Consider the following 22,416-nt stretch of genomic DNA (forward strand, 5'->3'; position numbering starts at 1 on the left):
ATCAAAAAGTGTATTTTAGGTGAGATGTAAAAAAGGTTGAATGTTTGAGGAAATCGAAATGTTAAATTTTATAATAGAGAATATGGAAGTGACTGAATGGTAGAGGGGATCAAAAAGTGTATTTTAGGTGAGATGTAAAAAAGGTTGAATGTTTGAGGAAATAGAAGTGTTATATTTTATAATAAAGAATATGTAAGTGACTGAATGGTAGAGGGAATCAAAAAGTGTATTTTAGGTGAGATGTAAAAAAGGTTGAATGTTTGAGGAAATCGAAATGTTAAATTTTATAAAAAAGAATATGTAAGTGACTGAATGGTAGAGGGGATCAAAAAGTGTATTTTCGGTGAGATGTAAAAAAGCTTGAATGTTTGAGGAAATCGAAATGTTAAATTTTATAATAAAGAATATGGAAGTGACTGAATGGTAGAGGGGATCAAAAAGTGTATTTTAGGTGAGATGTAAAAAAGGTTGAATGTTTGAGGAAATAGAAGTGTTAAATATTATAATAAAGAATATGGAAGTGACTGAATGGTAGAGGGGATCAAAAAGTGTATTTTAGGTGAGATGTAAAAAAGGTTGAATGTTTGAGGAAATAGAAGTGTTAAATATTATAATAAAGAACATGTAAGTGACTGAATGGTCGAGGGGATCAAAAAGTGTATTTTAGGTGAGATGTAAAAAAGGTTGAATGTTTGAGGAAATAGAAATGTTATATTTTATAATAAAGAATATGTAAGTGACTGAATGGTCGAGGGAATCAAAAAGTGTATCTTCGGTGAGATGTAAAAAAGCTTGAATGTTTGAGGAAATAGAAATGTTATATTTTATAATAAAGAATATGTAAGTGACTGAATGGTGGAGGGGATCGAAAAGTGTATTTTACGTGAGATGTAAAAAAGCTTGAATGTTTGAGGAAATAGAAATGTTATATTTTATAATAAAGAATATGTAAGTGACTGAATGGTCGAGGGGATCAAAAAGTGTATTTTAGGTGAGATGTAAAAAAGCTTGAATATTAACGGATATATTTCAGAAGGAATTGTAGATGAAATTAAGAAAAGTTTCTTTTATTAGAGATATATTATATTTCAAATGGGAGTCAAGAAGTGTGAGAGAGAGTTCATTGTTTTGTTCGAAGATTCGGAAAGTTTGATCATCAGTGAAGAGTTTATAAAAGTGTGAATTTTAGAAATGGAGGAGAAACTAGCCCTATTCAAAATCGCCATTTTATTACAGTTAAAAAAAACATTTCTAGTCGCGAGAACGATTCATTTTGGGTTTCATTCAACAATCAACAAAAGTATGTATTAATTACTCTCCTCAATAAGTAATATAGGACAGCTTAGATAAATCATGTCACCAGATCGATTTTTCAATAAGAAACTTGAATGAAATGAAAAGATTCATCCAAACTGCAAATGTGAGCCATTTAATATGTAACGGTTCAACATTGGCGTGAACTTCCCCGAGTCGGTTCATGAAAGAAGGCACATGAATATACACACGATCACAAAACAAAGAGACCTCAGGAGTGAGGATCACAAAACAAAACAAAACAAAAACGAAATCAACATAAAGTGAAGAGTGAATGGCGCATTCATGTGCATGCATGTGCACACACACACACATACACAAACACACACAGGGAATATTACAACAACCGAACTACATTTGGAGGCACTCCGTGGTTCGGTGATGATCTTAAAAAGAGCCTTAGAACAAAACTTTGAGAACAACAAAAATTCAACACCTTGGTCCAAGAATCGTGATTGCTAACCAAAGCGGAAGGTAGATACTTCGAGACCTGTAAGGACTCTGTTCCACCTTCTGAAACCCAAATTGTGGAGACATCAATCAACAACACACACACTTATTGAAAACAGGGAATAATGCTCACGTATGACCTGTTGATCCCATCAAGCGTGAATATAGAAAGCAAAGCATTGTGTCCAGATATAGTACTTAGGTATAAAAAAAAAAGTCAAGAAGGCATTGCTAATTGAGGATTCAGTCCCCAGCAATTTTGGCTTAAACAACACAGAAATCATGAAAATGAGTAACAAATACGTCTCAAAATATATAAAATACGTCTTAAATACGTCTTCTTATAAAATATAAAAAAATACGTCTGATCACTACATCTCAAAATGAAGTCAAAAAATCCTGGAAGCTGAAGAATGCCAAAATTGTACTCAGTAATAATTGCAGGAATTGGGATAATAAAGAAGAAACTTACTGAGATATTAAAAACCATCCCTGGGAATATTACAACAAACTAAATGCAGTTGGAAGCTGTTCGGGGCTCGGTGACGATCCACAAAAGAGCCCTCGGAACAAAAGTTTGAGAATAAGAAAACTTCACAAACTGGTTCCATGAATCATGATCCCTTACTGAAACGGAGGTGGATGCTTCGAGACCTGGGAGGACTCCGTTCCACCTTCTGAAACCCGTAGATGGAGATAACAACCAACGACACGCACACAAGGGAAGAAAGAAGGTGCAAATGTGTCTTCCAAATACATCCCTATCACAAACCAGACCAACTGACAGAAAAACAAAGGAGATTTTCATGCTTTCTTGTGCAGATCATGTCATTTGGGGATTTCCCTGAAAATCAGAGTCGTATGCATGGAGAATTGCAGTGATGAAATGCATAAAAAAGGTAAATAAACTAATGTGAAAAACAACATCGTGTTGCATATTAGGGGAAATATATTGATACTGGACACAAAGGGGAGAAGGGAGGAGGGGGCGGGTCCATTATATTTGTCGTTATGACAATGGTATAGCATCCCATCCCATGCGGCTCCTCTTTGTCTTCCTGGGAAGAGTCCAAATTATACACAGCATGGGCAGGAATACAAACAATGCATGCACCATCAACAGCATGTATCACACCGACTGCTTACGATACTACCGACAACATCTCGTTTCCAAACATTTGTGTTAAAATTGATCAACATTCGCACACACCAAACCATGTCCAACAATGAGCATCGTTCAAAAGTGGATCATAGTGGCCTTGTTGGCCGAAAGGTTGCACGAATGAGAACAAGCTAAATGAAACGCTAATGGGAGCAACCATTATATTTTTTGGAGTATTCTACAATAAAAAATATTTGCTTTTTTAAACTTCAAAATAAACCACACTCAAAGTGGTTTCCCTAATGCAGATTAACTTTGTTGGGAGTATGGGCTCTCAAATGTTGGAGGTGGTTATAAGAAGGTATGATTTTTTTGTTTTTGTTCACCGGATAAGAGTTTCACTACCAAGGCAAACAAAAGATTGTTTGAGCAAATCAGCAAAAACTAGTGGAAGGTACAGAATTGTGAAAGACAAAATTAATTCAGCCCATATTGATATTAGCTATGGTGGATTTCTGAGATGGCAGCACAAACAAGGTCCCGGATCCCTCTCACCGTCCTCTGTCGGAACGTAGATGTTGAGATAGAGGCAATCTTCACTTTGCTCATGCACATATGTTGAGATGACGTCCATGTTTGCCGTGAACCATACCGGCAGCATTACCTTCAGCAGATTACCATCCACATTCTGTGGGCACACCGGTACAAACGCTGTGGCATTCCTCGTATGAGCCCACGACGCAGGTGCTTCTGGGGGTTGAAAACGACGCTCACCCACAGGTGGAGCTGCATATGGCACACCCAGAAATTGGTTCACGGGGCCGAGAATCTCATTATTCAGCGTGATGCGGACACCACGTAGTTTGCCGTCTTCTGTTTGCACCACAGGGTACATTAGTGAGCTAGAACCAAGGGCGGTCACCCCTGTCAGTGTGCATGCCAGGCCGAGCGCCGCCATGGCCAAAGGCCGCAACGGCCCCATTGCATCAGCAGCCAGGATAAGAAATGTTTGCAGAATATAAAACCTAAGAAAAAAAATCCCTACTGATAAAGGTAACGAGTTAAACCAGCTGGATGGAGGCAACAACGAGTCCAGATTTTCAAAATGAAGGCTCCTTCCTAAAAAATAGAGAGATGAAGGTATTCGTGTTCACGTCTGAGGCTCTCAGCATTGCTTTGCATGACTCAGCCCATTGTTACATCACAGGCCGGAACCAAGCCTTTCCCATGTGACAGTCGGCCTCAATTCTCTTTGTGCAACCGATCCTCGGCAGAAGAAGTTCCTTTTGAAGCAGTTAGCTTGTGTAAGGTTTCTTCTTCTTCTTCTTATGCCATACTCTTTCTTGCCATCGCTTGTATGTCCTCACGCAACCTCCATGACGCCAGGTCCCTCAGCATGAAGGCCTGTAGGATTGCTGCAATACAGAACAAACCAAAACACAAGCACACTTGCCTCTATTTTTATCCCCATTGTCTTTTTGTACAACCAGCACTTCTTAATTAATAGATGCAACTTAGACATAACCCTCGCACAAAACATCTCTGAAAATTATCATGAGATTTGACAAACATCTGCTAGGAATCTCAACGTCTCATGAGACGTTGTTTTATTTCTTTTACAGAGGAAACAGTAGTTAATGCGCTAAAAAAAAAAGTAAATGACTTTTTAAAAATACATTTCAGATGACGATTTGCAATAATGTCCCAACTACCAACTGAACTCCTAAATCCTGATCCCACGTTGTCTTTCACAAAGAGTAGGCGAGTTATTGGCGACACTGACCAAATTACAAATTCCCGCTCTTGCCTTAGGGGGCATTGCATCAGCAGCACAGCAATGCTCTGAAAAATGATGCAAGCCAGAAGTCACATGCTGTACATACATGTAATGAATGGATGAATGAATTTGATATGATATATATATATATATTCACGACGACAAAGCAAATCCAACCAAAGCAAATGTGCATGATGTCATACAATAACAACGGTTAAGGGCAAGTGCAGAAAAATAAATAAATAGGTAAGCTTGTCACATGACTATCACAACAGACAAAGAGGAATATTTATGCAATTGATTTTCTGCAAACACAATGATGGAAATTCCCACTGCTAGATATAACTATTTGTTTGTCAAGTTCAGAAAAAAAAGACAACAACAACGGAACGGAAACTGAACGTATCTATACTATAAGAGAGATGTCTGTCTGTGTGTCTGTGTGTGTCGCCATTTTGGCCAAGCAGATTTTCGCCAATCGTTCAGAGATTCATCAGTGAGTGCCAGGGAGTGTTTTAGGCAAAAAAGGTAAAAGTTGAATTTTTGGAGATTTCAAACAAAAAAAATGGCTCTATAGTTCTTAAGCCTTTGGAGCTATGTGAAAAGTCATATTAAATGATCCCTGACCGCATTCTACAGTGGATTGTTTTAGGTCCCCACAAAAATGAAAAAAATCTTTGATTTATTCAAAATGCCAACAGGATTAGAACATCCCCGGGAAACGTCGGGTACCCATGCTATTGTGTGATCATTCAAATGACAGAAAAGAATCCATCTACATATTACATACAAAAAAAATATAAATCTTTGACCTTTCCAACAACCCTTTTCTGCCCCTCTCCCTTCTATTCTTTTCTCTTCCCAACCCTTTTTCTTTGTCTCTTCTCATTCTCCTTTTCAACTTCTCAGAACAGATGAGAGTGAAATACAAAGAATAAATAAGGTAGTCATGAGCTGTAACAGCATGGCATGCAGCTGGAATGTCATGAGAAATTTCATTTTGAATGTTGGAGTGGCAGGATAACTCAGTTGGGATGATACTCTCCATAAACCTGTCTAGTCTGGGTTCAGTGCCCGACAGCATAAAACCGAGGGAAAACTGTCATTCTGATGCACTACTGGTAGAGGGCGCTGTATCTCAGAACATGCATTCCTTCGGATGGGAAGATGAGAGGACAAGCCGTCCCATATGCATTTAGGCAGGGGATTTTATCTCTCAAAAAGGGTAGGTGGTTGTGTACCAGTACCATGGCCATATTCCCTGCCTTGGCTACCAGGAAGCTGCAAGACTGGAGTTAATCCATAGAAAACAAGTAAATTTATAGATGAAGATATGTATATGAGGTACACATATAGAGTCAAATTGCCATCCCATTGGCTAGGTTTCTTTGTATTAGTAACATCCAAAAGTACAATTTCACCTGTCTTCATTCTTATGCACTAAAAGCACCACAAGAACATTACTTTTGACATTAAACAATATTTAAATTATGAATTTCTATGAATTTGTACATCAATTACTAAAATAAGTGTATGTGTGTGTGTGTGTGTGTTTGTGCGTCCATCATGCTTTTTTGAAAAGGGTCTTTTTTTCTTTCTTTCTTTTTTAATATATTGTTATGTCTGGGGGTAAAGCAATATCTAGAGCCAGGTAGATCTGTATAGGTAGGTATTCGACTGTCGCGATAGGGAATCTACCTGTAATAAGTTCTTCATGTTTAGGCGTTTGTCGGGATAAGATATATGATTGTGGATCTACCAGGAGATTCGAGTGTTAAGTAGTTAGGGATTAAAGATAACGCCCCGGTGAGTCCAACCTGGTCATCAAACCTTTGTCCATTATGGCACTGCAAAGCACATAAACATTAGTTAGGACCTTTAGTACAACACTAAATGACGCCCTTCCCCCTGACATGACTTAGGAAGAAATCGGGCTGGAACACCGCCACAATTGGCCGCCACCATTGACACCTCCGCAAGGCCTACCAACCTCGCATAGCACGTGCTATGAAGAAGGAGCAGGAGTGGAGAGAGCGGCAGTGACGCAGAGGGCGTGACTTGGACGAGTCGGCGAGTCGTGGGAGGCTCTGATTGGCAGAACAGTGCGCCAATGTGATGTCATCGGCCAGAGATATTACCGAGAGCAGGATGCCATTTTCGGCAGTGCAGTTCGGATGAGCCCGGAGTTGAGTCAAGAGTTCGTGTGCACAAGAGTCGAGTTGAGGGAGTCGAGTTGGATCAGGAGTTTGAGTTGAGCGCAGAGAGCCCAAGCAGTGCGCAGTTCGAGTGCAGAGCCCGAGTCCGTTTTGAGCAGTTGGGTTTGAGACGCGTCAGGACGTTGGTCCGAGTCGACCTCGTGTGGAGCCGCTAGCCTGCGTGGGACGCGTGGCGCTTGGAGCGAGGCCTTGTGGGACTTGGAGCGAGGGACCTCGTGGTGTGCGATCAGGCTGGAAGGAGCGGTGTTGGACGGCAGCCACCAAGACGACAAAGACAAGATAAGCCCGAGCTCCGCGTACACTGTACACGACGTGACGTGTTCTTTTCTTTAATTCATTTCCCTCGTCTGTATCTGAAGTGTGTGTGGGGACGTCCCGATTAGGACATTTTATTACCGGCGCGTGCGTTTTCACTGTCTTTGCTTTTCATTAATAAATCGTTGTATTATTTTTGTACATATATCTGAATGCAGTTTTCCTGGGTGTTTGATTTAATAGATAAGGCTGCGGGGCTCTCGTCGTTCCCCTCCATCCTGCGCGATTCGGTTTTGGAATCCGCTATTGAGTTTTCGCCTCGGGAGTTAAAGCTTCGTAATCGGCCTCCGCAACTCTGATGTTAATCGCAGTTGCGTGACAATATGGTCTAGGCTTGTAGAAGAGCTTGGACACAGAACAGATCAGGACACAACATAACAAAGAGAACAGCAGGAGAAAGGAGAAACACCAATAGCAGGGCAGAGGGAGAAGGAAAAGGTAGACGGAGACGGACACAGAAGTGATGCAGGTAATGATGAGGGGTAGGAGAGAACATAAGGGGTGGACAAGATGGAAACATAAGCAAAATTTTGGGAGGGGTGTGGGTGGCTTAACGGGTGTAGAAAAGAGCATGGCTTTAGATGGGGGGGGGAGGGGGTGTCCTAAGGTGATGGGGAACAGCTGTCTTGAAGACTGGGAGGGAAGAATTGGATCAAAGCGAGAGTGGAAGGTGATTCCACAGGTGGGAAAAGAGCAGAATAAATGAGTGGAGGTGAGTAGTGGTTCTGTATTTAGGCAGGTTCAAAATGAGGGGATTGCTGGTGGACCACATGCATCCACCAGATACTTGGGGAGGGGGGAATAGAGCATGGAGAGGGCAGAGGGTGCAAGACCAGAAATGAGGCAGAATAATACATGGAGAGACCAGCGACCCATCAACGATAGCAACATGATTGGCCCAATGGCCCATAGACTCAGCTGCATGGCGAGAGATTCCAATAATCTGCAAGGCCTTGGTTTATACGGCATCAACCTGTGCAAGATGTAAGGCAGGGGAGCCAGCCCAGAGGAGAGAGCAGTACTCCATCAAGCTGCGGATGAAGGCCTTGTAGGTGGATAGGAGCTCAGGTGTGCCAAAGAAGGACTTTGCATGATGGAGGATGCCCATTCAGGATCTGGCTTGGAGGCCAACTTTTAAATGTGGCTTGCCCAAGAGAGACCATGGCTGAGAGTGAGACCCAAGAGTTTGAGTGACTGAACATCTGAACCAGCCTTGACAGGGAGAGGAGAACAAAGGGTTCCATTGAGAGCCACACGTTGGCTACGAGAGTGAGGAAGTCAGTCATCGACAAGAGTGGTGTTGGCCTTGGATTCCATAAGCAGACAGTTTGGAGAGCAAGGCGGAATGCCAGACTGTATCAAAAGCTCGAGATATGTCCAGAGAGATGGCCCTGATCTCATGTCTGATATTGAGGGCCTCCATACATTGTTGAGAGAGCAGAAGCAGCATGTTCAATGTAGAGTGAGCAGGTCTGAATCTGAATTGATGATCTGAGATGAGGCTATTGGAGAAAAGTTAGGATTCTGTGTCAACTGTGATGATGGATTCCGTGACCTTGCTGATGTTTGGAAGTAAGCGAATTGGTCTGTAGTTTGAGGGGATCCGGTTTTGCACAGTTTTGTGTAATGCTGTGATGTTGGTTGATTTGCAAGGGTTACTAAAATTGGTACAGTTGGGAAGCTAATAATCTATTTACTTCGTTGGAGAGCTCAATCAATTTGTTTATTTTATGTTGAAGGCTCCAGTCATGGACTATATAGCCCTCATCCAGGCCAGGCATTACATAAAAGAGAAGAAAAGTGCATGATGCAAAGTGTATGATGAAAAGTGTATGATGTTTCTTTGCGAGAAAGAGAGATTCAAGCTTGCCCGGTAGCGATAGTTTGAGTGAGACAGAGAGTAAGACCAGCAATCCTGACACGGAGAGCGTAAGATGGTTCTGGGCACCACTTTAATGGTCCTAAGTCAGAACGGTAGTACAAACCTGGGCGGTTGCTGCCTACAACCTCAATAACCGGTCCAACAAGATGGGTGTTTTTTAGGAGACACCATCTACTTACTGGATGGCTTTGGCTCCCGGAGGGAGCTCATCCGCCCTTTAACAGGTATTGTTTTTAGTCCTGCACGGTGTCACAGTCACCTTCCCCACTGGAAAGTCAGTGAGGGTAGTCGGTTTATTCGCCAACTACCCGACTATGCTTGGTTGGAAAGTTAATAATATATTTACTTGGAACAAACATTCATGTCCATTTAATCATAGCGATGCCTGTGTTAAAAGCCTGTGCTTCTTTTAGGGAAGAAGAAGAAGCAAGACTTGCCATTTAATGTAGCAGCTCCAACAGTACGACAGCAGGAACCATTTAGAATAAAGCAAGACAAAATATTATATGGTAATACTTCTCAAAGCAATGGGAATATATATATATATTAAATAATAAGTGTAAGGAGCACATATACAACAACAACCATCACCACAAAGGGATCATCAGCAGCAACAACTACTTTCGGTAAAATATCCTTTTTTCGGGTGTTTCACTTCATTTTACATCCTCATTGAGATTCCCAGATAGACATGCAATATGTTGGTGAAGTGCAACATGCTGTCTTTTGATTAAACGCGTAAGCAAAGCAATGGATAGGCACGCCTAGCACATTTAGAAACACCAAACCCAAGATAATTATCCGTTTAAAGGCCAATGCACAAGGAGGAACTACGTTGGCCTTTTTCTTGTTTTGAGTAAAACAAACTGGTTTTAGTTAAACCTTTAATGACTGCGAGCAAACCAAGTAAATGGAGGTTATCACCTGTTGGATACCAGACAAGACACCTTAAACTTGTGATCACCAGAATGTATGCCTGGTTTTTAAATCATCCTCAGGCCCTGCCTGGAGAATCTCACTGGCATACAGTTAACAAAGAAACAATTAAAAAGTTTTAAAAACTAAAATTTCAATCTTTGTGAGCTGTTCGAGGTGGAGAATGAAAACAATTAGTGCTGAGAGTTCTATTTTTTTTTTTTAATAACACTCCTGCCATCGAAATTGCGTTGTTCCCTTAATGTGCGGGACCCCAGTAATTGCTGTCATGATCATTCCGTTAACTACAAGGACAGCAAGAAAAGCACTTACGTTCCACGATTCTATATGTACACTCTCTGTGCAATATTTGCATCCTTGAAAGTGAAACACATATTGGCCTACTTTGTTTTCTATCCAAAATCTATGACACACAGGAGGTTGTACATATAGAACATGAGCATAGGTGGACATTGGGAAAAATCAACATTACTTTGTCCACAATCGTTACCAAAATCATGAACTAAGTGCTCAGATGGGGAATGCCAAGCAGATCATCGTGATTATTTGAATTCCGCAATTTTCAACTAAGTTCAGTGCCACCAAGTGGCAAATTCACCTCGCCATCTTGGATGAGAGATTTTCTTCTTAGCCTTGAGCTTCTGAGTCAAGTTGAAGCATTTAACGAACTACCAAGATAAAAATCAATAATTACTGAAAAAGTGGCGCTAGCAAAAACCAAACCATTCTCAATTATTTAGCTTCAACGGGGCCCTCAAGCTCTTAATCGGCACACTCACCGATGGTCAGCAACGTTTCCAAGTGTTGCGTTGCCAGAATGATGGGCACGCCATTATAAACCTGTTATGATTATGCTGCTCTGCCATATGATGTCAGTGTTCACAAAGAAAAGAAAAAAAGGGAAAAAAGCATTTCATTATTTAATTACAGTACATTGTAAAACTTCCACTTTCGTTACTCCCGCCAGGGAGTAATGCATTCACTCGTGTCCGTGTGTGTGTGTGTGTTCGTGTGTTTAGATATCTGGAAAAGTTCTGAACGGATTTGGATGAAAGTTGGTGGGATGATTGTCCTTGGGATAAGGAAGAATTAATTAGTTTTCGGTGAAGCTCAGGATATTATTCCCAATCCAGGAATTTTTTGAAGGATTTTTTTACCATTGGAAGATAGGGCTCATTTTTAAAAAACATTATCTTCTATATATTCTATATTTAACATTGTGATATGAAAATAGTTTTCATATTTGTTGTAAATGTAGTTTAAACTCGTGGTTATGCGTTAGAGCGGTGTATTTTTTTTAGCAGCGTTGTCTTCAATGTTCATTTTTTTTCCTAATAAAGACATATTCTCTCATTTTAAAACCAACAAAGTGTGTATTAGGTTTCCCCGTTTCATAAAATGTATCGTTTGATACGTATAATGCTTTAAAACTGTTTTTTTTTTAACCTCAGAAGAGATATCAACATTTAGCTCAGCGAATGTCATTCACGGTGTCAGTATTTGATGAACTTATAAAGACTTAGTTCCAGATTTGTCAATGGCTGAGGTATATTAACAAACTAATAAAACAGATTTGGCAAAATTCCAACTTTTTAAAAAAAGATCGCATATTCACCCAGGGTTGTGAGAGGCTGAAGAAGAAGAAACCTCGCATGGGCTTCCCAGACAAAATAAATAATTCTGGTTCTGGCTCTGCGATTTTCAGGTTTATTACTCCCAACAGGGAATAACGCATTCGATCGTGTCCGTCCGTGTGTGTGTGTGTGTGTGTGTGTGTGTGTGTGTGTGTGTGTGTGTGTGTGTGTGTGTGTGTGTGTGTGTGTGTGTATGTATGTTCGTGTGTTTGTGAACAAGATATCTGGAAAAGTTCTGAACGGATTTGGATGAAAGTTGGTGGGATGATTGCCCTTGGGATAAGGAAGAATTAATTAGTTTTCGGTGAAGCTCAGGATATTATTCCCAATCCAGGAATTTTTTGAAGGATTTTTTTACCATTGGAAGATAGGGCTCATTTTAAAAAAACATTATCTTCTATATATTCTATACTTAACATTGTGATATGAAAATAGTTTTCATATTTGTTGTAAATGTAGTTTAAACTCGTGGTTATGCGTTAGAGCGGTGTATTTTTTTAGCAGCGTTGTCTTCAATGTTCATTTTTTTTCTAATAAAGACATATTCTCTCATTTTAAAACCAACAAAGTGTGTATTAGGTTTCCCCGTTTCATAAAATGTATCGTTTGATACGTATAATGCTTTAAAACTGTTTTTTTTTAACCTCAGAAGAGCTATCAACATTTAGCTCAGCGAATGTCATTCGCGGTGTCAGTATTTGATGAACTTATAAAGACTTAGTTCCAGATTTGTCAATGGCTGAGGTATATTAACAAACTAATAAAACAGATTTGGCAAAATTCCAACTTTTTAAAAAAAGATCGCATATTCACCCAGGGTTGTGAGAGGCTGAAGAAGAAGAAACCTCGCATGGGCTTCCCAGACCAAATAAATAATTCTGGTTCTGGCTCTGCGATTTTCAGGTTTATTACTCCCACCAGGGAGTAACGCATTCGATCGTGTCCGTCCGTGTGTGTGTGTGTGTGTGTGTGTGTGTGTGTGTGTGTGTGTGTGTGTGTGTGTGTGTGTGTGTGTGTGTGTGTGTGTGAGTGTGTGTATGTATGTTCGTGTGTTTGTGAACAAGATATCTGGAAAAGTTCTGAACGGATTTGGATGAAAGTTGGTGGGATGATTGCCCTTGGGATAAGGAAGAATTGATTAGTTTTTGGTGAAGCTCAGGATATTATTCCGGATCCAGGAAATTTTTTTGGGAATTTTTTTTGGGAAAGATTTTTTCTGTTCTACTGCATTAAAGCTTTTATTCTTATTCTTAAATGATGTTTTTCTCTTCTAATTCCGAGATATATCAAAATTAATTCTCTGACAGTTAGGGCTTACTTTCTTTTTCATTTATTGTTTTGGGGAGAGGGGATGTTAAACAAAACGTATTATTCCAACTAAACCCACGGCGGGAGTATGCGCTCTACTGAATGGCGTTCTAGTTGTTTATGTGATTGAATTAGCAGTTCAGCAGAAAACAGATTGTAAACACTATATCTGCCAGGATAACAATGAAAGCAAAACTATATCTGGAAAAAGAAATAACTCATTTGAAACTAGAATAGCACTTGGTAGAGCGCATACCTCTGCCAGACTAAACAGTCTAAGTTTTGTATCTTAACGATAGGCCGGATCTGCATCCAGACCTGAACCAAAATCGAATTGAGCTTGTTCTTGTCACACACCCCATGTCCAACAAGTTTCGTCAGAATCTGTCCATAACTTATTGAGATATCATACTATATCTAATTTTTGGCTCCATTCCTCAATGGTGAAGAATCACTTAAGAAATCAATTTGTCCTTGTCACACACCTAACTTGTCCACCAAATTTTGGCTGAATCCGTCCACAACCTTAAGATATATCCTGCTCAGAGACAGACAAACAGAGAGACAGCAGTGGAAACATAACCTCCGTCCACCTTAGGTGGTGGAAGTAACAAAGATGTAGCTAATATAACGAAGTAATATTTGAGTGAGTGGGTGACTGAGTAACTATTTCCTCATTAAAGTTTAGTCTTGCAAAAAAGGCATTACCCTGGAGATAATGCAACGAAAACTTTAACAGAGAGATGTAGCACTATTGCAAACATGAAACAAGAACCTCAAGAAGGCCAGCGTTTTAATTTAAAGCTCCAAGCTTTGCTACATATTTTACAATTAAGAAACACCTTTTCAAAATAAAACATGCAATTTGGCATCTGTCTGTCTGACCACATTGGTCGTTACTTATCCAATCTCAAGCAAACTTGACAGGAGGTCTATGGGTCACACGATGGAGGTTGGAGCGATTTCATTTGCCCCCCCCCCCCCCTCTCTAAAGGATGTTTCCTCCTTTGACAAACGCTGTGTTAACGTGAATAAATACCTATTTGTGGCATAACGTAACAGAGGTACTGAAAAACTGAAAGTTTCGTTTACCACGAAACTGAAAGGAATCTGGAGGAATCCCAACGTCCTTGAGGCATTCTATGCTTATCGTGTCCACCACAGACGAATTGACCAGAGCCTAGATCTACTGTAATCTAGATACCCTAAAAAGATTATAACATCTTTTATAAAGATTATAACAAAGTAAACAGCTGTTCACCACCATCTCTTATCTTCCCCCATCCAAAACCTTGATCTTTGCTACCCCCACTAATTCACCCCAGATCCACCTTGTTTGAAATTCCAACTTCTTTCCTGGAAGTCCTGGCAGTGTCCATATGTTTTATACCTCTCCCACCCCCCACCCCCCTTCCCATGCCTCCCCCCCCCCCTTCCCATGCCTCCCCCCAAAGCCCTCTCCCTCCCACAGTTCTCTCGATGTCTCCATGTCTCTCGGTCCCTGCTCTCAAATGTTGTGTTTGTGTCCTTCCCCCTCTCTCCCCATCTTGTCTACCGCTCCCGATGTTATTTGTTTTGTGTGTCTGTTTGTCTTTCTGTGTGATTAATGTTCGCTCTTTCACGAGCCTCGATCTTGTATACAAAAAAAACAAAAAAAAACAAAAAAAAAAACATGACCATTCCTGCCTTCCTGCTCTGGTAGGGAGTGGATATACTAGTATATTCAAAAGTTAATAAGCAATTGAACATTGTGACAAAGCGGCACATATGCACTTTAGCACAAAGGCCAAAGTATCTCATACACAATCATCCAAAGACATGCAAGGCTTATCTAAACAATGCACATATGCTTATACAGCGCACTTAATCATCTTGTCATCATGTCGCCTCGCCGTTACGGCGTTGGTGTTCAATTCTTGTGAACCCGCTTGTGGCTAAACAGTCCGAGTGCCGATTTGCATCGGCGTCCGCAAGTTGTACAAATCCATTTAGAGTCAGCAGGCACCGGTTGCCGCTCGCGTTCCTTACGTTTTCTGCGGGCTTCTTTGGCGGCATCTATTCGACCCTTTTCCGCGGAGTCGCATCGTGTATGGATCAAGCTATGCCATTTCGGTCGATCACTGGACAGAGCTTGTAAATTGTCGAGCGGGATGTCACATTCTTTCAAATGTGCACGCAGTGTATCCTTGAAACGCAGTTTGGGTCGGCCCACTGATCTCTCTCCTTCGTGCAGTTCTCCCATTAAAATAAAACGTGGGATCCTGTCTGCGTCCATCCTCATCACATGGCCGACCCAACGGAGCTGGGCCTTTTGCAGGGTGCATGTGATGGATTGCATTTCAGCTCGCTCGAGTACTTCCGTATCCGGCACGAGATCGGACCAATGGATGCCTAGAAGTTGTCGTAGGCATCGGGAGTGAAAGCCATTCAGTCTGCGAAGGTGGCGTGCATAGCAAGTCCAGGATTCGGCTCCATACAGGAGAGAGGGGATGACAACTGCTTTGTACACGGCCAATTTTGTGTTCACTTTGAGCCCACGTTCTTTCCAGACTCTGCTGTGGAGTCGGGCAAACGAAACACTCGCTTTGCGGATTCTTTGGTCGATTTCCTTGTCCATGGTTGCGGTATTCGATAAGCACGTGCCCAGGTACATGAATTATTTTGTGACTGACAATACGTGATCCGCGATCGTAATTGCTGGTTCAATGTACGGGCTTCCTGGTGCTGGTTGATACAAAACCACGGTCTTTTGCAAACTGATAACCACACCAAACGCCTCCATGGCCTCAGCAAAACGGTCAACGATACGCTGCATTTCCTCTTGTGTGTGGGCAATCAAGGCTGTATCATCGGCAAACAGCAGGTCACGTATTAACATGGTCTTGGTCTTGGTCTTTGTGTAGGCTTTTAGACGTCGGAGGTTGTAGAGGTTTCCGTCAGCATGAGAACGGATGTGTACGCCAGGCTCCAGATCATTTGAGGCATGCTTGATAGCTGCCGCGAGATAGAGCCCAAACATGGTTGGCGCAAGCACACAGCCTTGTTTTACTCCCGTCGTAATGCTGAATACGTCCGTCTCATCCCCGTCTACCGCCACTTTGCCTCTCATTTTGTCGTGAAAACTCCGCAGCAACTTGATGAAGTGGTCTGGACATCCATAGCGAGCAAGAAGTTTCCAGAGTGCGTCTCTGTTCACCGTGTCGAAGGCCTTCGTCAGGTCGACAAAGACCATGTACAAATCCTGGTTTTGTTCCATTGCTTTTTCCTGGATTTGCCTCGCTGCGAACACCATATCAATTGTGCTCCTATTTGAACAGAAGCAGGACTGTGATTCCGGAAGCGTTGCCTCACTGATATTGTCCACCAGTCGATTGAGCAGCAGTTTCACGAAGACTTTGCCTGTTATGCTCAACAACGAGATTCCGCGGTGGTTTCCACAATCTGAGCGATCGCCAATTCCTTTGAACAAAGTGATTAATTTTGTGTCACGCCATTCTTGAGGAACATCCCCGGCCTCCCAAATTTCATTGAACAACACCGACAATGCTGTAACCAGATCATGGCCTCCATACTTCAACAGCTCGATCGGAATACCGTCTGAACCAGGGGCTTTTCCACATTTTACCTGTTTCACAGCTTTTGCGATTTCGTCTGGTGTTGGTGGATGTGCCAGGTGGTTCTGAATTGGACGCTGATCGATTTCGTTGATCACCGAATCATGAACTATCGATGATCTGTTCAGGAGGTCAGAGAAGTGGCTTCGCCAGCATGAGAGGATTAGCGATTTGTCAGTAAGTAGTTCACCGTCCAGTGTCTTCATCGGGAAAGTACCGTTTCGTTTGGGTTCGTAAACCGTTTTCAGACCGGAGAAAAAGTTGTGGTACTCCTTTCGCTCTGCGTAGCCTTGGATCTCGTTTACTTTTTCGGCCCACCAAATATCTTTCAGCTTACGGATGCATTTGGTTGCATCACTACGAAGAGTTCAGAACTGCTGTCTATCAGCGCGACTGCCGGTCGACAGTGCTTTCTGGTGGGCAGCGTTTTTCGTGTCCAGGAGCTCATGTAACGATTCATTAGATTCATCAAACCAGTCATTGCATGTCCTCGTTTCTGATGGAATTGTGTCGGCCACAGCCTTCAGGACAGCCTGCTTGAAACTTGACCATGACGAGTCTACCATTTGAGACATTTCCGTTGAGTCTTTATCTACATACTCAACGCGGAGAGATTTGTGTGTCACCAGTTGACACACATCGATTCTCGGCTGACGCTTTTGACCAGCAGAACGATGTTGCCGAGTGATTCAAAGCCGTAACTTGCTCCTAACCAGCAGGTGATCTGTCCAGCATTTGGCTCCATGCATAACGCGTGTTAACTTGGTGTACCGCAGATGCTTTTGGCACATCGATTCTCGGCTGACGCTTTTGACCAGCAGAACGATGTTGCCGAGTGATTCAAAGCCGTAACTTGCTCCTAACCAGCAGGTGATCTGTCCAGCATTTGGCTCCATGCATAACGCATTAACGCGTGTTAACTTGGTGTTCCGCAGATGCTTTTGGCGTACGATCACATAGTCGATCATGTGGGAGTGTTTTGACCGAGGATGCTTCCAAGTTCCTTTGTAATTGTCGGGTTGCTGAAACATGGTGTTCGTGAATGCCAGTCCAAATTTTGCACATGTTTCGAGAAGGAGGTTGCCATTCGCATTCATATTTCCAATACCATGGAGACCAATAACGTGTTTCCAGGCGGCATGGTCTCTCCCAAACCTGGCATTGAAATCCCCAACGAGGACTATTTGGTCCGATTCCGGAATCTTGGTGAGGATCGAGGATAAAGTCTGATAAAAGGTCTCCTTTGCTTCTGCCGTTGCCTGTAGCATTGGCACGTAGGCTGATATGACAGTAGCGTTCCCAGAGAGGAGAGGAAGCTGCATGTAGATAAAGCGTTCGTTAATGGCAACAGGTGTCGATATCATTTTTTTGGCGATGTCATCGCGAATAGCGAAGGCTACCCCCGCTTCCCGGCGTTGTCCTCCGTGTAGTCCAGACCAAAAGAACGTGTAGCCACTGGAGGCCTCGCGCAGCTGGCCCGAACCGGAAAATCTGGATTCCTGAAGAGCTGCAACGGCGATGTTGTACCTTTGTAGTTCGAGACCAATGAGAGCTGTTCTGCGTTCTGGTCTGTTTGCGGCATCAAAATCCAACAGCGTCCTAACATTCCACGATGCAGAAAATAACGAAGACACAACGGAGGCCCGCCTCTTCCTGCACTCATCAAGAGCAGTCGGTCCTTGCGGCTTTAGGACTGCACCGTCATTATGGCAGCCATTCATAGGCCCCGAAGCGCCCTCCCCGGTAGCATAAATGCCAACATCGGCCCCAGGGGCGAAAACCGGTGCTGACAATATCGAATTATTTTGTTCTTTGTGAGCCATAAGAGTTGAAACAGACTGCGCGAACATTTTAGGAGCAACAGGCCTTGCGCAGAAGTCAGTCGCTCCCTCTCGCCAAACAACCCAGAGTCCAGTGGCAGGCCGAAGCCCGACAACCGGGAGGGAAGTGTGGTGCAGCAGCTGGCCGGATGCACAGGGAATACCCATAGTGCACCACCCTTATTTTACAGCATACCACAGGTGTTGCTGGTTAAGGCGGTGACTCGCTGCCGTTGTTCCAGTAAGACATCCGCCAAACGAGCTCTTAACATCGCGAGGCTACAAACCCCTAACGATTATGATATTATTTAAAGCACAGTTTTATGGCCGGATGCCCTTCCTGACGCCAACCCTTTTAGTCGCCTCTTCCGACACGCCCGCTTAGAGTTTGCAAAAAAGCACCTAAAGGACTCTCAGACTGACTGTGAGAAACAACATTCTGTGGGCTTTCATGCGTCTTTCACTGAAGAGAGGCTTCCGTCTGGCCACTCTGCCATAAGGCCCAGATCAGTGTTGCAGTGATGGTTGTCCTTCTGGAAGTTTCTCCCATCTCCACACAGGATCTCTGGAGCTCAGCCAGAGTGACCATCGGGTTCTTTGTCACCTCTCTTACCAAGGCCCTTCTCCCCCAATTGCTCAGTTTGGCCGGGCGGCCAGCTCTAGGAAGAGTCCTGGTTGTTCCAAACTTCTTCCATTTTAGAATTATGGAGGCCACTGTGCTCTTGGGAACCTTCAATGCAGCAGAAAATTTTTTGTATGCTTCCCCAAATCTGTGCCTCGACACAATCCTGTCTCTGAGATCTCCAGAGAGTTCCTTCGACCTCATGGCTTGGTTTTTGCTCTGATATGCATTGTCAGCTGTGAGACCATATATAGACAGGTGTGTGCCTTTCCAAATCATGTCCAATCAATTGAATTTACCACAGGTGGACTCCAATCAAGGTGTAGAAACATCTCAAGGATGATCAAGAGAAATGGGAGGAACCTGAGCTAAATTTCAAGTGTCATAGTAAAGGGTCTGAATACTTATGTCAATGTGATATTTCAGTTGTTTCTTTTTACTAAATTTGCAAAACTTTCTAAAATCCTGTTTTCACTTTGTCATTATGGGGTATTGAGTGTAGATTGATGAGGGAAAAAATGAATTTAAACGATTTCAGCATAAGGCTGCAACATAACAAAAAGTGAAAAAAGTGAAGGGGTCTGAATACTTTCTGAATGCACTGTAATTCAAAAGCGAAACACATGTGCTTTAGCCTTGAGGCCAAAGGCAAATACACGGTCTAACAACACATGGAAAATATTTATACTCACTAATTATATCGATTTGTATGTTGGAAAGCAACGCTCCTATTTCTTGTACATGACTACCTCATTCCAATAATATCTATCTATCTATTTTAGGAGTTGCGGAAGGCGAGAAGACGAGGCCATTTCGTAGGGTTCGAAGCTCGTTTATTCGTACAGAAATCTCCAGCACTCTGATCGCGAATGGAAGTCGTACAGCTTTTATAAAGCCAAAACCCTCTTCGGAGGGCGAGGCTCCAACAACCGCGCGTGCGTCACGTCCACACAGCCAAAAGCCCCACAGGCCCGTGCACGTGGATAATGACCAAATAAGGTAACCGCTACATGCAAATAAGGTAACCGCCACATGCGAATAAGTTAACCGCGACATGCGAATAAGTTAACCGTGACATGTGAATAAGGTAACCGCTACATGCCCCCCCCCCCCCCCCCCCAGAATGCACTCTCACGGGCATGTACGGAGTTCGCAGGCGCGCTCGGCAGTGCCGAGAAGGCTCGAGCAGTGCTCGGCCTCGGTACGCACGAAAAAACGCCGCTGTGGGGTTGAGCCGACCGAGGGGCTGGTCAAGGCCTCGGGGGACGCTGCCGAGGTTCCTCGCGGGCCTCCCAAGGTTTCAGAGTAGGAGTAGTAGTTGCGCGAGTTGCGAGCAGCAGTGCGCGCGAAGGTAACGAAGCAGCCGTGCCGCCAACGTCAGTGTGCGCGCAAGAGATGAGCAGCAGTGCCACCCACATCTCGTAACTGCGTTCCTTCGGAGGGTCCTGGAGCAGGCTCGCCCCTCTGGTCGTAGAGGAGGAGCCGAGCGCGGTGCGCGAACTACATGGCCGCTCGTCGTTTCCAAAACTCCGGCAGTTCGATCGAAACTGCGTTTGAAACTGCGCCCGAATCCGTCCGGGAGAAGCCGGGGTCACCAGTTTAGGTGGCTTCCCTGGCCCGGGCGCGCTTGCCGTGTTCGTTTGCAGCCCACGGATCCGTTCGGGGGCAGCCGGGGTCACCAGTTTAGGAGTTGCGGAGGGCGAGAAGACGAGGCCATTTCGTAGGGTTCGAAGCTCGTTTATTCATACAGAAATCTCCAGCACACTGATCGCGAACGGAAGTCGTACAGCTTTTATAAAGCCAAAACCTTCTTCGGAGGGCGTGGCTCAAACAACCGCGCGTGCGTCACGTCCACACAGCCAAAAGCCCCGCAGGCCCGTGCACGTGGATTATGACCAAATAAGGTAACCGCTACATGCAAATAAGGTAACCGCCACATGCGAATAAGTTAACCGCGACATGCGAATAAGTTAACCGCGACATGCGAATAAGGTAACCGCTACACTATATAATAATAAAAGGCAGTGTCCGTCCATCCATCCGCCCATCTGTTTGTCTCCTCCATAACTCCAAAACCATGAAACCTAGTGGCCCCAAACTTTTCATGCATACACCTGGACCTCCAACAGGTTGCAAGGATGAAAACTGGGTATCTGGTTGTGTTGTACCATCTTTTTTGAATTGAAGATGATTAACGAGGTGCTCGTAAGAAAAAAACCCGATGTGGAGGTGTACCAATATGGTGGCCTGCCATCTTGGTCAGCCCACTGCACCTCGCTGGGTTATCTAGCTGCCATTTTGTTTCGGCCTACTCAAACGTACCTTGCTTTAGAAACATGATCGATTATCACCACATAATTGAAGCATATCATCAAAATCTGGATTCGGATATGAGGATTGGATGTTGTAGACTAAATAATGTCCAAATCTGGAGTGAAATCTGACAAACTTTACTATATCTTCTTACTATTTTATAACTAAGTGTATATATGCATTTATTTAAGCGAGCCTGGGATTCTTGTTCTGGTGTTAGTTTTTTCTTTTCTTTTTACTTTGTTAGATAAAACGCATCTCACAATATGAGATTGGTGCCGGTGATAGATATACACATCTCGCTTTTCAAGATCGGTGCCGATGATAGATATACACATCTCGCTTTTCGAGATCTTTGCCAGTTATAGATATACGCATCTCGCTTTTCAAGATCGGTGCCGATGATAGATATACACATCTGAAGGAGCTGGGGCTCCCACGTCGATCGGAAGAATGGACGCGACAAAAAGCTGGAATTCATCCGAGTTGCTTTAATCAAACCAAACACTCAGGCACTCTGAAAAGCCCGTTTATCGGGCAGCAATATATATACATATTATCCCGGAGCGTTTGCCCAGGAAAGGCGAGAGGGGGCGTGGCCCAGCGTCCTGGCTGCGGCCTGGCAAGTTGAGGGCGAGCCTGCCCGGGCGTCCTGGACGAGCCCGGCATGGTGATCGCTCCGCGTCCTTGATAGGTGCAAGGCGATTGTGAAAACCCAGCGGTAGCCGCTACACACGTCCCCCCAGAATCGACTTGCACCGGCAGGGTCAATTTGAGGGGGGTCCTGATGACCCGGCCGAAGCGACCCCTGGCGGGTCGTGGGAGGGGGTCCGGTGTGGTGGTAGGCGGTCGAGTGGGGGGCACCGTGGATGGGGGGCGGCCTCGCCGCGGCGGAAGGGCCACCCGTGGTGGGTGGTCGACGTCCACGTGCGCCGGCTTGAGGCGGTCCACCGCAATCCGGTCCGACCTGCCGCCGATGTCGATGACGAACGACTTGTCGTCCCGTCGCAGCACCCGGAAGGGCCCGTCGTACGGCGGCCGGAGTGGCCCCCGATGTGCGTCGTGACGCACAAAAACATACTCCGCTGTGTGAAGTGCTGGGGGGACGTAGGA

At 43.8% G+C, this 22,416-nt stretch overlaps 1 protein-coding gene across 2 annotated transcripts in view; it reads right to left on the bottom strand.

Moving 5' to 3' along the window:
• LOC137439023 (neuroligin-4, X-linked) overlaps positions 1-22,416 on the bottom strand; it is a 330,588-nt gene that overhangs the window by 268,102 nt on the left and 40,070 nt on the right. For both annotated transcript variants that reach the window (XM_068134608.2, XM_068134607.2), the window contains exon 2: positions 3,422-4,281. In XM_068134608.2, the coding sequence (XP_067990709.2) occupies positions 3,422-3,848 (427 nt within the window). In that variant the 5' untranslated portion in view covers positions 3,849-4,281. The remainder of the gene's footprint in view (positions 1-3,421; positions 4,282-22,416) is intronic.

This window comes from Myxine glutinosa, chromosome 13 (genome assembly GCF_964187855.1).
Source record: "Myxine glutinosa chromosome 13, kmMyxGlut1.1, whole genome shotgun sequence".
NCBI classification, from domain to species: Eukaryota; Metazoa; Chordata; class Myxini; order Myxiniformes; family Myxinidae; genus Myxine; species Myxine glutinosa.